The sequence below is a fragment of the Temnothorax nylanderi genome, unplaced genomic scaffold, assembly GCF_030848795.1.
Source record: "Temnothorax nylanderi isolate EJ_2023f unplaced genomic scaffold, tnyl_v1.0 TNYL_tig0077_pilon, whole genome shotgun sequence".
Classification (NCBI taxonomy): Eukaryota; Metazoa; Arthropoda; class Insecta; order Hymenoptera; family Formicidae; genus Temnothorax; species Temnothorax nylanderi.
Genome location: NW_027249139.1, coordinates 269,594 through 284,205, shown reverse-complemented (window position 1 = coordinate 284,205; position 14,612 = coordinate 269,594). Strand labels below are relative to the sequence as shown.

At 43.1% G+C, this 14,612-nt stretch overlaps 1 protein-coding gene across 1 annotated transcript in view; it reads right to left on the bottom strand.

Moving 5' to 3' along the window:
• Nucleotides 1-14,612, bottom strand: part of Su(var)3-3 (lysine-specific histone demethylase Su(var)3-3) — a 101,670-nt gene continuing 87,058 nt past the window's right edge. Inside the window, exons 11-14 of the mRNA XM_071709461.1 lie at nucleotides 3,664-3,956; nucleotides 2,566-2,778; nucleotides 2,173-2,371; nucleotides 1-1,652 (exon numbers count right to left, since the gene is read on the bottom strand). Coding sequence (XP_071565562.1) covers nucleotides 1,465-1,652; nucleotides 2,173-2,371; nucleotides 2,566-2,778; nucleotides 3,664-3,956 — 893 coding nt within the window. The 3' untranslated portion in view covers nucleotides 1-1,464. The remainder of the gene's footprint in view (nucleotides 1,653-2,172; nucleotides 2,372-2,565; nucleotides 2,779-3,663; nucleotides 3,957-14,612) is intronic.

Here is a 14,612-nt window from a genome sequence, read left to right as displayed (position 1 = left end):
TGAAAATACGTATGCACTTTATTTTGCGCAGGAATGTAATACATTACATTCGATATAATACTTCAAAATGAAATGTATCATAAATTTATAACTGTGATACCTTATTTTATAATAATCACATTTGAATATAAACTAAAAGTCATTCGTTATGGAGAGATAAAAATGATTCAGGTGTATGTAATTAAATGTAACGAATACCTAGCGAAATTTCAATAGCTATCAATATCTACTATCAGTTTTCATAAACTTAAATTTTTAAAATTATTATACATACATACGACGGGATAAAATAATATTGCATAAAAAATCGTACACATGTGTATGTGAATCCATTTTCTACTACATCAAATATGAATTGATACGAATATAATTAGATTTTTATCCTATTCCGCTCGTTCTACAATCGAAGTAATACTGTGCCATAAATAATTCATCCTTATGGCATTTTGTAATACGTCTCATATTGTTAAACAATTTATACACAATTTCGAGAACATTGCTGTCTTTATTTTGTATTTATTCCATCAACATATTGGTATACTTATACAAATAATAATACTTCTTAGTTATAGAAGAGTACAAAATTGCAAGAAATATGCAACAAATCATGTGAATCGTGTTAGATCATGAATCATGTTAAATAAGTAAATAATGGAAGCATAATTATATAAAAACTGGGAAACTGTCATAAAGAGCATTACTGGTTATGAGAAAATGTGAAAAGAGCGATCACTTTGATCAAGCAATCATTTATATTCACATGGATAAATAAGTTATATAATATAAAGTAAAATATACATATACATACATATTTACAGTAAGGTGCATTAATTCGCTGATTCGTAGTATAGTTTGACTTGAGCCTCTGGGTCTTTCATAATCAACACGTACGCGGTTCATCAAAATATTAAAATGTATAACGAGAAGAATAAGAAGTAACTAGTTCTCTCTTTTCATTTTATTTTGCATTTACTACGACCCAGCCGAATTATTGCACCTTACTGTACATATACATGTTTTATTCTTGTCTCATATTATATTGATGACAATAAATAAAATATTTTTGAGCTGTATACTTGTGTGTGTGTGTGTGTGTGTGTGTGTGTGTGTGTGTGTGTGTGTGTGTGTGTGTGTGTGTGTGTATATATATATTCGACAAATGTAGTGCTATGAAAAATTGAGCGTTTCAAAAACATCCTTTCAATTTAATTCTTTCAATCGAACTTAGTCGTAACGAGTTAAATCATTCATCGAAAACGATCACATGTAAGTTGCGAAAATAATAGCGAATTAATGGGTTCTTGTCGCCAAGTTGTCGCTCGACTTGGAATTATCGCGGAGAATTATCTCTTTGTAGCTTGTTCCAGAAGAGCTTCGACGAAGAGCTTTCTCCCGTGAATGGCCATCCTCGGAGTTTCCTCGCTCACAGAAAGACAAAAACGAAACATAGTCGATGTGAAAATATTAAGGCGTCGAACTGCTGCCGGTATTTGCTGGCGTGATCCCTGTCGCTGGCGGAACGGAAGCTGCCATTGTGGCTGGTGGTGCGTAAGGACTTCCACAGAGTTGATCGGCTATCCGTCCACCCTCACGAAGTCCGCTGAGGAACGCGCCATGTACGGTGGCTGGATAATTCCGTATAGTGTGCTCTCCTGAAAAGCCGTTCGTGTAAATAGGTCAACGTGCACTCTCGTGGAAAAACGTTTAATTTATCTTTGGACGAATTTATTATATTTTTTGCATATTATATTTCGCCATTAAAATATCACGCTTGTTTATCGACAAATTTCTTCTGCTGTTTATTACATTTCGTTAAATTACATTTATTACATTTCGTTAAATTCCCGCGAGCGCTAATTCACCCTGTTTGTATGACCAACATTTCGCGAATAGTAGGATCTTTAAACAGCGTTAACACACGGAATTACTGCGCACACAAGTCGGGAAACGGAGTATCGTAGCGAGGCAAATTGCATCGCGCATCAATCGCAGCGTTCCGCAAACGCGAACGTATATTTACGGGGGATGCAAACTCGCAGCGCGCAAACGGCAAACGCAAATATAATTCTTCGTCAGAGGAGAACTTAAAAAGGCAGTCGTTTAAGTTTCTCGCGCATTTAAGTTTCTTGGTAATATGCGACCATCGTTGAAAAGTATCAATTTAATATTTACCTGCGAAGAACACTCTCGGCTGCGGCGGGGGTTGATTGAGCAGGTGCGGAGGTGACACCGGTGCCGCTAGGAGATCGTAATCGCTGCCGGTACTGCCGACCGCGACGAAACTGTAGGATCCTCGTGCCCAAGGATCCGCCCGCCACCTCGTCACGACGCTTTCGCGCGGTTGCGGTACCACTTGATTCCCAAAAATACCCTGCAAGAGAAAAAGAGTCTTTCTTCAATCTTCTATCTTTTTTTTTTCTCCTCCGCAAAATACAAAGAGGATTACGAGGCGTGTGAAATAATAATTATCGGTGCGAGATGCGTCGCTTAAGTTAAGTAAGACCGGCTATCCGGCACGTCCCTCATCCTCCCTGCGCGCTCCGACTAGAAATTTTATCCACTTACTTTCAGAACGGCGATGCAACGGCCGACGATAACATCGTCACTGACATTTTCCATTACGCAAGCCGCTTCACCGGCGACGAGAGCCAATAGGACCGGCGCCTTGTATAAGTTCCAGAACAGGAAGAGCTCGCCGCGCGACGCGGTGGTACTTCCCACGTGGCCGAACAAATTGGCTGTTGGATCCCAGAAAATGCGCTCGAAGCATAGCACTACCTGAGAAATTAAAGGGAAAAATTATGGGATTGGATTTATATCGAAGTACAAATGGAAACCCTTCTCCGGAATTCTGATGCTGTGCGATATTTTTGCGTTAAAACGCGAGTTGCGGATAGAAAACTGGCTGAAAAAGTTTGCGAACAAATAGCATTTGAGCTTGAAAAGTACGAGAAGCCGGAAAGATGTCTCTAACACGTTTCAGTCTTTTATTTTATTATGTAATATAATAACCGAGTATTAATAATAGTATATTTTTTCATAGTTTTGTCTATTAACAAAAGAACCATTTAATTCAAAGTCATAGCTAAGATTATAACTATTATACTCTAATATTCTCTTATCTTTGTAATTTTTAATTATCGAATAATTGATTTTAATATTTTTTAAATAGTTAATTTAATTACTTGTCATAATTTTATGTACTTAATAACATTTTACTCATTTAATTTTTATTTTGCATACCAAATTTGAATGTCACATCAGTGTAATTAATCGATTTATCATGCGGGCCTGTGGCAATTTCGATAAATTTTTTATCGTAATATAATTACGAAAAATTTCGATTGTTCGTCTCTTTTCGAGTGCATAACTGATATCGCTTAATTTGTCATTGATGTACGTTAAACATTTCCGTCGAACCCTTCAATGTGGTCCCCGTTCGTTAAAAGAACACACATTAATTGCTATTGAAATCTGCCACTGCGCGATCAGTGATAAGTCTTAATGCGCGATTATGCAGTCCTAATACCCTTGCACCGACGCTCGACAGGACCATCCACCGTCCTTTTCACGAGCGGCATAAATTAGACTGCTTTAAGGACGACAGCGACTTGTCGAAAGCACACCACACACATACACACAAACGCGCACGTCGGCACTCACCTTATTTAAATTGCCAAAGCCGAGTCGTTGAATGGCCTGAGACTTCCAGTCCGGAAGCGGCGGATTGAAGGTGACTCCGGACGGCGGCGCGGAAGTCTTGAGGACACCAAGGGGTAGCGTAACCAGAACGGCGTCTGCTTTATAAACGGTGTGATTTGTGTGCGGACTGCGGGCGGGTGCGGCCCATACTTCTACGCCATTTGACCCATATCGCACCGCCCTGGCAGCTATGTTCAATCGAATGTCAAGTCCTTCCGACAGAGCAACAGGTACGCAAGAATAACCGTTGCGAACTGCAAGGTAAAAGGGGTAAAAAGCTGATCAGTATTCGGATTTATTGTAATATCGCACCGCGGTGAGCAAGATAGAGATTTTTATGATGTATACGTACATACACATATACATACGTACATATGTGTATATATACAATACAATAAATATATATATGCGTTAGCGAGATCACGGAGGGCGCAATAAGGAGAATTCTCTGCGCAGTCGAGAAGAAACTATTCGAGAAGGCGAGAATACCATTCGGAAGGATAGTCACGTAAGGGCGTAAGATGGGGCGCGTTTAACGAACTAGGTCGTTGCGTTAAGAGTTTCGTTACATACGTTCCTTTGATTTCCGGAGATATGGCAATTAGCTGAATTGGCATATCCCCGCGGCACATAAGCCCCGGCGTACGCTTTCACGTAGGAAAGTAGATCGAATCAACAGGCTCTTGTTCGTTACGCGTTCGTCGTATCAAAAGACGTCCCTCGTGAACGTAAATATCCGCTCCGCGCGCGCCGATGTTATACTCGCTGCAATACAGGCCCTATTATGACTTAATTGGATATTTCGTGTAACGTGCGCTTAAATCAGGGCACATGACGCGGACCTAAATTCTCGTAAGCACATTCGAACCCCATAACATCGAGGCGTGTACTAATAATGATACACAGGCGTCTCCACTTAGGGAGTTAATTATGTTGATGGCTACCACGGCGCTAACAAGCACTCTCCTATCGGCGCTGCATCCCATTTCAGAAATTTAAATTTACGCGTGCGCTATGTCAGGTTGAAAGCACGGACTAATTTAAATTAGCACATTTCGGGAGAGAGAGAGAGAAAGGGGGGGTGAAAGGGGGGGCCATGCCTATGCATTATCGCGATATTTCGACGGGTGGAATGCCCCTTGAAGGGACCGGCGGGTACATATTGATTACGCGTAACGTGTCGAACGTCCACGAGATACGATCGACGAAATGTTGCCGCAACCTTGGCCGGCAGCTAATGATCAGTGCGTTCTATCGGGTTCGTTCATGGCGCTGCCATTACCTCCGGGCCGGAGGCTGTCGATGTTAACCGGCCGGAATCGATAAATCATGACACATACGGCACGACGTCGTCGTCGTCAAAAATTTATGCCGCTGCAGCGCTGCTATAGTAAACGTAACCGGAAATGTTCCCGAATGCGGTATACGCGCGCGACAGCGCTAATGACAAACCGCGCGATGAATTAGTCGTTAAATCGTTCTCGCATCGATCCCCCTACCGCCTGTCTCGTATTGAACGAATTAACGCGTGTTTGATGTTAGGCAACGTCTGCAAGGAAATATTTCGCAAATTCGATGTAACTATAAAAATCATTTGTATATTATCAACACAGATAAATGTGCCCTCCTATAAGGACTGTCATTTCCTTTCTACAAAAACATCAGCTTTAATAAAGCATCGAGTATAAGGAAATCGCTTTTCAACATCTTTTCAATTACGAAACATTTTTTAATTATAGGAAGATTGATGCAACACGCGTAGACTGCATATATTTTATTTACATTTTATATTTAAAAATTCTGTATTATTCAGTCTAGGAGAATTATTAAAATTTCCTATGAAGATAATTAAAATTAATTTGCCGGTGAAAATGTAGTATATTTGAGTGGGAAGTTTGAAAACCAAGAAAATGGAACAAAGTAGCAAATTGTTCTCAATTGCTACTTGTGTTTCCTTCAATAGGAACGACGCACGGTAGTGTCAATATTAAAACCGAGAAACAAATATTTATTACGCTATTTTATAGGAGCATGGATTGGGTTAACTCAATTGGATATTCGATTATCGCGAGCTGCCTGTCGCTCGACATGCCCGACTGTATCTGACGTTGATTACAGAAACCGTTCATAATAAGCGAGGGAATATTCAACAGCCTCTCTCTCCGCGCCGAGGGAATGATTCGAATTCACGAAAATTATGGTAAGTCGGGGTCTCTGTCTCTAACTTACAAGAATGGGAAATTAATTCCTCGCTGCGAGAGAGAACGGACCCGCGATCCGAAATCGTTAATGGGGAGGATAAATTGATCCATTAATCTCGCTTCTTCCGATCGTACGTCGAGCGTGCGGAGCGAGCTCGACGACGAACGCGCGGGCCTCCAGGGGAGCGAAAAGAGAGGGGAGAAAAAGTGGACGGTGAAGTAGGGACTCTTTGAATGCCGGAAGTTTTTCCCTCCGACGAAGAAGACGGCGACGACTATCCCTCGGGCGAGCGAGCCGCGCTCTCCTGCACGGAAACGCGTTACGGCGAGCCAACTTTCGTCGGGACAAGGGAAAGGCAAATATTTAGAGGGCAGTCTAGCATAGGTAGCCGAGATCCGTTCCGCCGTGGGGTGGAACAAACACCGACCGGGAGGGCTCCTCCTTCGACGTAACAGAGAGAAAAGGGGATACAACCCGGGCAGCAGAGCCAGCAGATCCCGGCGCGCGCGCGGCGAAGGAGGTCGAGGCTTGGCCGGCGCGGCGCCGCGCCGTTTCGAGATGCCCTTCTCCGGGGCACCTTTTCTCGTTCTATCTCGACCATCGGCCCCCATATACGCCACCCTCTCGCCCGCGTGTCTTGTCTTCCGTTTGATCTTTGCTCGCAGTATTTTTTGACGGCGAGTCGAACAATTTGTATGCCGCGGTGGTTTTCAATTTACATTTAAATTGGTTGCTTATGGCGTTCTGTCGTCTCGACGGGAGTCGAACCGAGAAGGCGGAGGCGAAGAGGAGAACCGCCGCAGCCGCCGCCGTTGCACGGCGTCGGGGAACAGTCAAATACTGAAACGGCCTCGCGAACGTGTGGCGGAACTCTCTTGCCTGGGTTCAATGTACCGGCGCCGGTGCTTTTTTGCCGGATACGAGCGCCCGCGAGAGAGGAGCGCGAGCGAGAGCGAGCGGGAGAAAAAGCGAAAGAAGGAGCGAGAGAGAAATAACGAGAGAGAGAGAGAGAGAGAGAGAGAGAGAGAGAGAGAGAGAGAGAGAGAGAGAGCTCGCAGCGATGCTTTTCTTGTTCACCCATCCGTTATATCAACATTCCGAATCGCGATTCCCGAAGGTATACGGCAGAACGAACGCGCGTGAGAGAGGACGAGAGAGTCGTCCGCGCTTCCGCGCCGCGAAATTTCGGAAATTCGGCCAAGCGACGCCTCTGCGCGCCTTTCGTTCTCGAGACAAGATCGTCCTCTGACGATTATACCGGAACGATGGGTCCGTCGATCGCTAGGAAGAGCTCCCTATGAGGGAACAAATTAGAGAAGATGCGATACTCTCGTATGTGGGGTGCGTCAAATTCTCGAATTTGATACGCGATAGGTACGAGAGCCCTCGGAGCCTTTTTCCGATCTTGCGTACATAGAATTTCGTTTTGAAGTCTGATTGCTTCGAGTGCCCCTTTCCGAGATCGCTCGACACGGGCTCGACAGATTAGATTTACGCGCCAAGACTCTCGAAAAAGTGCCCCTCCGGCGGCGGAGAAGTTTACCATTTGAATGTAAACATAATGAAGCGTACACAGACGGCCGATATAAATACGCCGGAAAGTACGCCGGGTGAAATTCGATACGGGAGTCGTGTGAGAGCTATTCTTTTTTTTATTCCCTTTCAATCTCTCGCACGTCTCGCGAAAGAGGTTCGCGCGCAAAGCGCTTTTCTTGCTCGCCCATCCGTTATATCAACATTCTAAATCGCAAGTCCCGAAGGTATACAACGCGCAGCTAAAGGCAACTGTTGATACCTTATAGATTGGAAACTTCGGTGGTGCGAGGTAACACGGACGTTTTCACCCCCTTAGCTTCGTGCATCTCGCCTCGAACGGGCCATACATCACTTTATTATCGCGCTGTAATTGTGCTTTTTTTTCTTCTTTTTTTTCTTCTTCTTTTTTCTTCAAACGTACCCCCGCTGCATCATGCCTCCGCCATCGTGATTCGACGTGCAATAATTCTCGCTATCGTTTCATCGATACGCGTTTCTACCGGTAACAATAATCTATGGGCGCTAAACGTGTTGCGCTCATTGTTTTATTGAAATTTGCTGTAAGACGAAGTTATATTGCATGAACGCGCGAGGGAACTCGGCGTGGCGATAAAGAATAGTTCGCGCAAAAGTTCAGTCGGTAACTTCGGTAAATTTCATTTCGAAGTTCAAAGAAGGCTACCCATTGCTTATTAATTATATATTCTTAAATGCGTTTGCATTATTTAAAAATTTCCTTTGCCTTGGTGTAAAGTTATCCCTGCTGAAACAATCTGATTTGGCACGTCTTATGGCAGTGCACATATAGAATAACTTTTATTAACCTATAATTTAAGAACATTTTAAACATTTTCTGTACAGCAAAAGAAAAAATTTGAGCTATGAAGATTGATATTTATCGCCGTATGCAATATACATATGCGCGTGCGAAATTTTATCGTGAATAATGAAGTATTAATGTAACAACATCGCATATGCGATAATTAAGAAGTTATGCAAGAAGCAACATAAATATCATTCTTTATGCTTATATAAAATCTACAGAAGTCACAGCGTATTTCTCCTCGGTGCCTATCCGTTAGGCTAACATTAATTAAACGTCGTGACGATGTAATATGCGGCTCGGAAGGGAAGGGAGAGAAAGCAGAGCGTGAGGTTGTCTTATCAAATAATGTCGGTCACGTGCGCAATTATATAGACGTATATAATATGATACATATTGTGTGTTGTCCACATTATCAAAATCTCACATAATGCGTGTGCAATCTTCAAAGATGGACGGAAAGATAAAATCATTAAATAATGTAATAAAAAAAATCTAATGTATCTTCCAGTCAGATACATTCCAAAATATAGTTTTTCCAAAATTTAAACGTTTAAAAAACACAATATTTTCACACATACGTACAATGAAAACACAGTTCCAAAAATTTGATCATGCATGGGTCTATATCCGCATATATTATCCTATATTATCTTATATATATTGTGTCTGCAACGTCTTCATATCTCTATCCACTCGTGAATTTAGCGACGACGTTCTGTATAATTTGTACAGAGATAGATAAAGTTAATTAGAATTGCTGCAATATTTATAATACTTCCCAGAGAAGTAAATACCTGGAAGATGTAATGTTCCTAGATCACGTTATTAAATAACGTAAGGAGATCGATATCAGGACACAATTTATTACGATTGTCACACATTCTGTGCAAATGAGCTTGTATACCCTCGTACAAATATATTTTCTGCGTTCCTACCAAACGGTATAGTGCAATCCCGTATGCCATTGTATATTTATATAGATGTTAGCTTTGTAATATATCGAGTATCAAATCATGCGCGAGACAGCGGTATAATAACGGCCCGTGAAATTTCTAGCACAATTACTATCATTAATTCTATGATCATGATTATAATTAATTAATTTTTAAAAGATATAATTAATATCTATGTGCGAAAGAACATCTCATGTATCCTAAACACTAAATATATAAAGCCAAGCGGCATTTTGTAAGAAATTGCTTCATCATTTTAAAAAATGCATTCCTTGCGACCGGAGTTTATAACATTTTTGGCCCTTAATTTAATATATTTTTCACAATCAATCTCCACCTTGTTTAAATACAATTTAAATAAACCCAAGTAATCTCCGTAAAAGAGAAAAAAACTTTCTCTCTTTAGGCGATAATTATCGCAAGACTGATTTGCGTTTGACCGCGCTCCGCGTGAGTAGTCGAATTATTCCAAACCGGTTTGACGCTGGGACGCGCGGAGCATTTTACATCATACTGGGCATAATTGGTAGCGAGCGCGAACGGTTTTTAAGGCTATTTTGTACTTAATCGAGTTTTCGCGGAAGCTTACCGACGAAGAAGCTACGACCTCGGCGAAATACGGAAGCTGCTTTCCAGCCGGTATCGATAAAACGGGCGTGGCCGCCTGTGATAAATGCCGCACATGCGGCGGATGTGTAAATCGCTGCAAGATACCGCTAAAATTAAACAGCCCATTAATTTAAGGGATATTAATAAGTCCGAACATTACGTGGCGCGCAAGCACGGCCTATATAACAACTTCAATATTCATATTATCCATGCATATGCATGTTACGTGCTGAAATATTTTATAATTGTTGCACCTCGCAACTTACCGAATTATCGGTAATCCCGAGGAAAAAAAAAGGTACGCGCGTCGTTCCGCTGGCGCATCGTGACGTATAATTATCGAAATGGCGAGCCGCTTATTAATACATACATTGTTGACGGGATGTAGACCGGTTAGGGAGGTAATCGATGTTCGCATGTATCTTCCATGTATCGCAAATATGTAAATTTTAAACGAGGTGTTTCAAAATTACGGCCACTTTCAGTTCCACATGCTTTCGTCAATCTGGATTCGATTTAGCTACGAACACGAGGCTCTAAGATAAAAGTGTCATTACTTTGAAATGATTTTATCCGTTTTCGCATAATACTTATGGCAGACTCTTGTCACCTCACAGAAGATTTATGAATTTCTATTTAACGTTCGTTCTTTTATTAAAAAAAATTTCGATTGGGATCTTTATCTTATAAATGAAAGAGATCTGTTTGAAATTTTCGTGAAGCAACCGAGTTTCGTGAACCCTCCCGAGTGTCTTTCTGTGAAAATAGCGATGCACGTTACCTGCGTTTGTTCGAGTTCGCGGATAATCGTCCTGTCACTTTCCAGATCAGCATTATCGCCGGCGGTGGGCGACTTGCAGCGCCGGTTAATGCGACGTCAGCGATTATGTCGCATATCACTGCACCCCATTCGAGCGTAAAAGCGTAACTTGGAGAACGCGCACCGCGGGAGAACCGTCCTGCTCATAATTATCAAACGCGCGCTACCATCTCCGCTCCGTTTGTCGCGGCCGAATAATTAAACCCGGAACTCCCGAGCTCGTTCACCCGCTATCGGTAGCTTCCCGATTACGTTGCGTTACGGACGATTAGAGCCCTATGGCAATTGCGAGGGCGGTAAGTGGATTAGGCGAGTAAACGACGGAACGGAAGGATAAAGAAATCCAGGTAAAGGAAAAGGCGCGACAGAGGAAGGCTGACGGAGAGAGAGACGGGCGAGGCAGCGAGGAGGGCGGCTGGACGAAAGCGGGGAAAAAATTGGCGGAGCGGAGGAAGGAGCTCGTGAGGGTTCGCTCGCGCGCGCGGCAAGAGAGGATATTTGAATACGACTATACCGCGAGAGTAAATCGCGTCCCGTCCGCAAACGAGCAGCGAGCTACACAAGAAACGCATTTGCCTGGCCCGATGTGGTGGGGGAGTAGAAGGCCCCCCGATATCCTGGCACGGCGCGGGGAAGGGAGATCTCCACCGCGAGGAAGGAAGGAATGGGGGTAGAGGTGCCCGATGGGGCCCTCACCGGTAAGCCCCCTTCGCGCAAAGCTCGCTATCGACCGAGCTATCTCCCACCACCCGTAGCAGTTGCGCCGTAATATATAGGCCGTATCTCAAGCCCGCAAATTGCCTTTTTAAACACAACAAGACGTCCGTACCCCCCTTTCAATTTACGTGAGTCCCTTTTTCGCGTGCGCGGTCCATGCCGTTTGCCTCCGAACCCCCCCTCCCCTCCCACTCGGCGGGTCCTTATCCCTCTCTTTCGTGCTTGGCGGTCGTACCTTCGCCACCCTTTGCCCCCTTCACCGCCATCGTCGTCGACGCCATCGATGACTCCCTTCGCGTACACGTATCCCCCCACGTGCACGGCCGTACGATTCCTTGAAAAAGGCGTGCCGTATATTATCGTTATAATTACAAATGGAATAATCGGATACCGCGACAGAGTCTCCGCTACCGAAGAGAGAAGTTCATGCGAATTTTACTTTTAGCGAAATGTCAAAGGGATACGAGGACGCTGTGAATGACAGCAAGATATCTTCTTTAAAACCGAAGAATCTTGATACAGTCTTATTTTTCTGTAATACAGTAATTTGATAATTTAGGTTATAATAATTGTAGAGCAATTTTGTGATCTATTGTAGAAGCAAAAACAGAAAAAGAACAGCTCGGATTTTTCTGTGACTTGAATATTCAATATTTGTCAAGACGCGTTCGAATATAAGAATCTAATCGACGTTGAATATATTTTCTAGATATTTCTATAATTATATAATTACATAAATAAATGTAGATTTACTACGTATTATATATAATTGTAAAATAAATTTTGGTATAGTAGAAGGCGATTTATTAAAGCGATAAGAGCGCAGTTATGAGTCAATATATAGATATGCACACGTCTCCTGCTTGCCTAAATGCATTGACAGTTTGAATAGGCGCCGGTATTTACATGCTTGTACATATTTATTTTCTCTTGGTAAATTTACATTGTGCCGTAGATCAAACGGCTGGCGGGGCAAATATGTGTTTTGTTCGTGGCTGTGTTTTGGGATCGTGAGATTTATACACGTCTCAAACGCGCGTTCCGAGGTACGAGAGAAACGTAAAATATCGCACGGATACGACGGATATTCTCGGACCATCGACGGTCTGCTGTTATCACATATTACAAATGAATTAAAACTATTGAGAGGTTTCCCATAAACAGATATGACGTAGAACAGGCATTACACACATTTTTATATTCATATGTTATACGACGTCGCACGAACGAAAATAATAAGAAGAGTGGCAGGGCAGTTTACGTTTGTTTATTGCATAACACGCTTCCAGGTAAATGCAACGAGACCTCGAAACCACACAGCGAGTTAAAAAAAAAGTCATCGTATTCGCCGGAGCAGACTTACGTGCAACGAGAAGACAGGCTGATAGATCATAGCCGAATCAATGGTTGTCTTATTGCGAGGGGATACCTGTGTCATCGGAATAATCGCGTGCAACGTAATTCGATCTCATTAAAAACGTGGGACGTTTCGAGGTACTCGTCCACCACGCGTGAAAAAATGCGCGTCTCGAGATTTCAATTTGCAGAAGATGTGCCCGATGGTGGCTCATTCAGGTGAAATAATTAGAGAACGTGAAAAAAAAAGAACGGAAAACCCACAGGATTTTAATCGTAATAAGACGTCAAGGATGAGGAGATCCTTCTCTCTTTTTTCCCTCCCTTTTCTCTCTCTCTCTCTCTCTCTCTCTCTCTCTCTCTCTCTCTCTCTCTCTCTCTCTCTTTCATTCTCTCCGCCAACAGCGGGAGAAAAATGAGCTTACCGTGTGGTTAAGCGATCGCGCGGTTGACTCGACAAGATTGTCGATTTATGTTTACATACTCGTTTTACGCGAGACCTCAATAATTAGAGTAGTTACCCCGTACCTGTACGTAACGTGCACGTGAAGAGGAGAGATGCCCCGGCCGCGCCGCGGCCGGATGATGCCGGCGAGGATTTAAAAATGGAAGCACGAGGAGTGCCGAAGGTTTAAACGAGGCGATTAATCCCTCCGGGGGAACGCGGCCTGAAATTGGCGTATAGTCTTCTGCGCGTTATCTCCGATCGTAAAGCATCGTCATCGGCCCGATACACTTCGCGGATCGCTTATTCATCCTCCTCACGAGTCAATATAACCGCGGCGTTCCCCCGAATTCTCTTTCTCTCTCTCGTTCTTTCGCCGAATTTCCGTCCGTTTCAAGTTGACGCCGAGCTGTCGCGATGAATAAAAAGGAAAAAAAAGAACGAAACCGGGCATCTCTTTTCGTATACGTACGTTTTGATTTGTATATACACAATTATGCATACAATTAATGTCCTTCGCAACGCGATGCGTCCACGCGAGATAATATGATCGCGATGAAACAAGCTCGGATAGTCGATAATTAATTGCTGCAATAATGAACGCATTAAACCAATTAACGCTTACGATTATAAATGCATCCATTTGCTCGCTTGATTCGTGTCTATAAGTTTGTATTTAGCAACGACATTTATTACGTAGTTTCAACGTGATCGAGTTATTATTTATACCGTATGAACTCGTTAAAACGCGGTAAATCATTACGGCGCATCTCTCCCGCGGTTGATATCATTGTGAACAGAATCGGAATTCCGTAAAGCTTTTGCGTATTTTATGAGAACCGAGATATCGCCGTACACGTCTCTTTCCCTGAAGATAGGCAATCCCACAAGCACGCGAGAAAAATTTTCACATACAGTAAGGGATCTCACCTCCGTGAAGTAAGAGGAGAGAAGAGTAAATATAAGATGCATCGTTTAAATGTTTATACGATAATTTAATTACCAAAATGCGGCGCATTTTGCATAAATACAATTGTCGAAAATCAATAGAGATATAGAATAACTTGAATAACTATAGAATAACTATAGAATAACTCCAAGCTCGTTCCTCCTCACAACCAAAACTGATCCATTTAATTGTATATCGATCAGACTGAAGAATGACCTCAACGACATTCCTAATGATAACGAGGTCAATGTAGTTGCGTGAGATTATGGATGTCAGGCGCCACGCTCCGGTATACACGACAGAGCGGGGCGTTCCTGAGCCGTCGTCAAGCTGGAGCCGGCAATGAAGACTACGCGGCGCGAGGCTGACGGTCCAGAGGGAGGGGAGGAAGGAACCGCTGCGTAATTGAGTTAAAATTATTTCTACCCGGGCACACAGAGCGCTGTCATTACGGCGGTTAAGCCCCGCGTACATATCGGAGGGGGCGAAACCGGGAG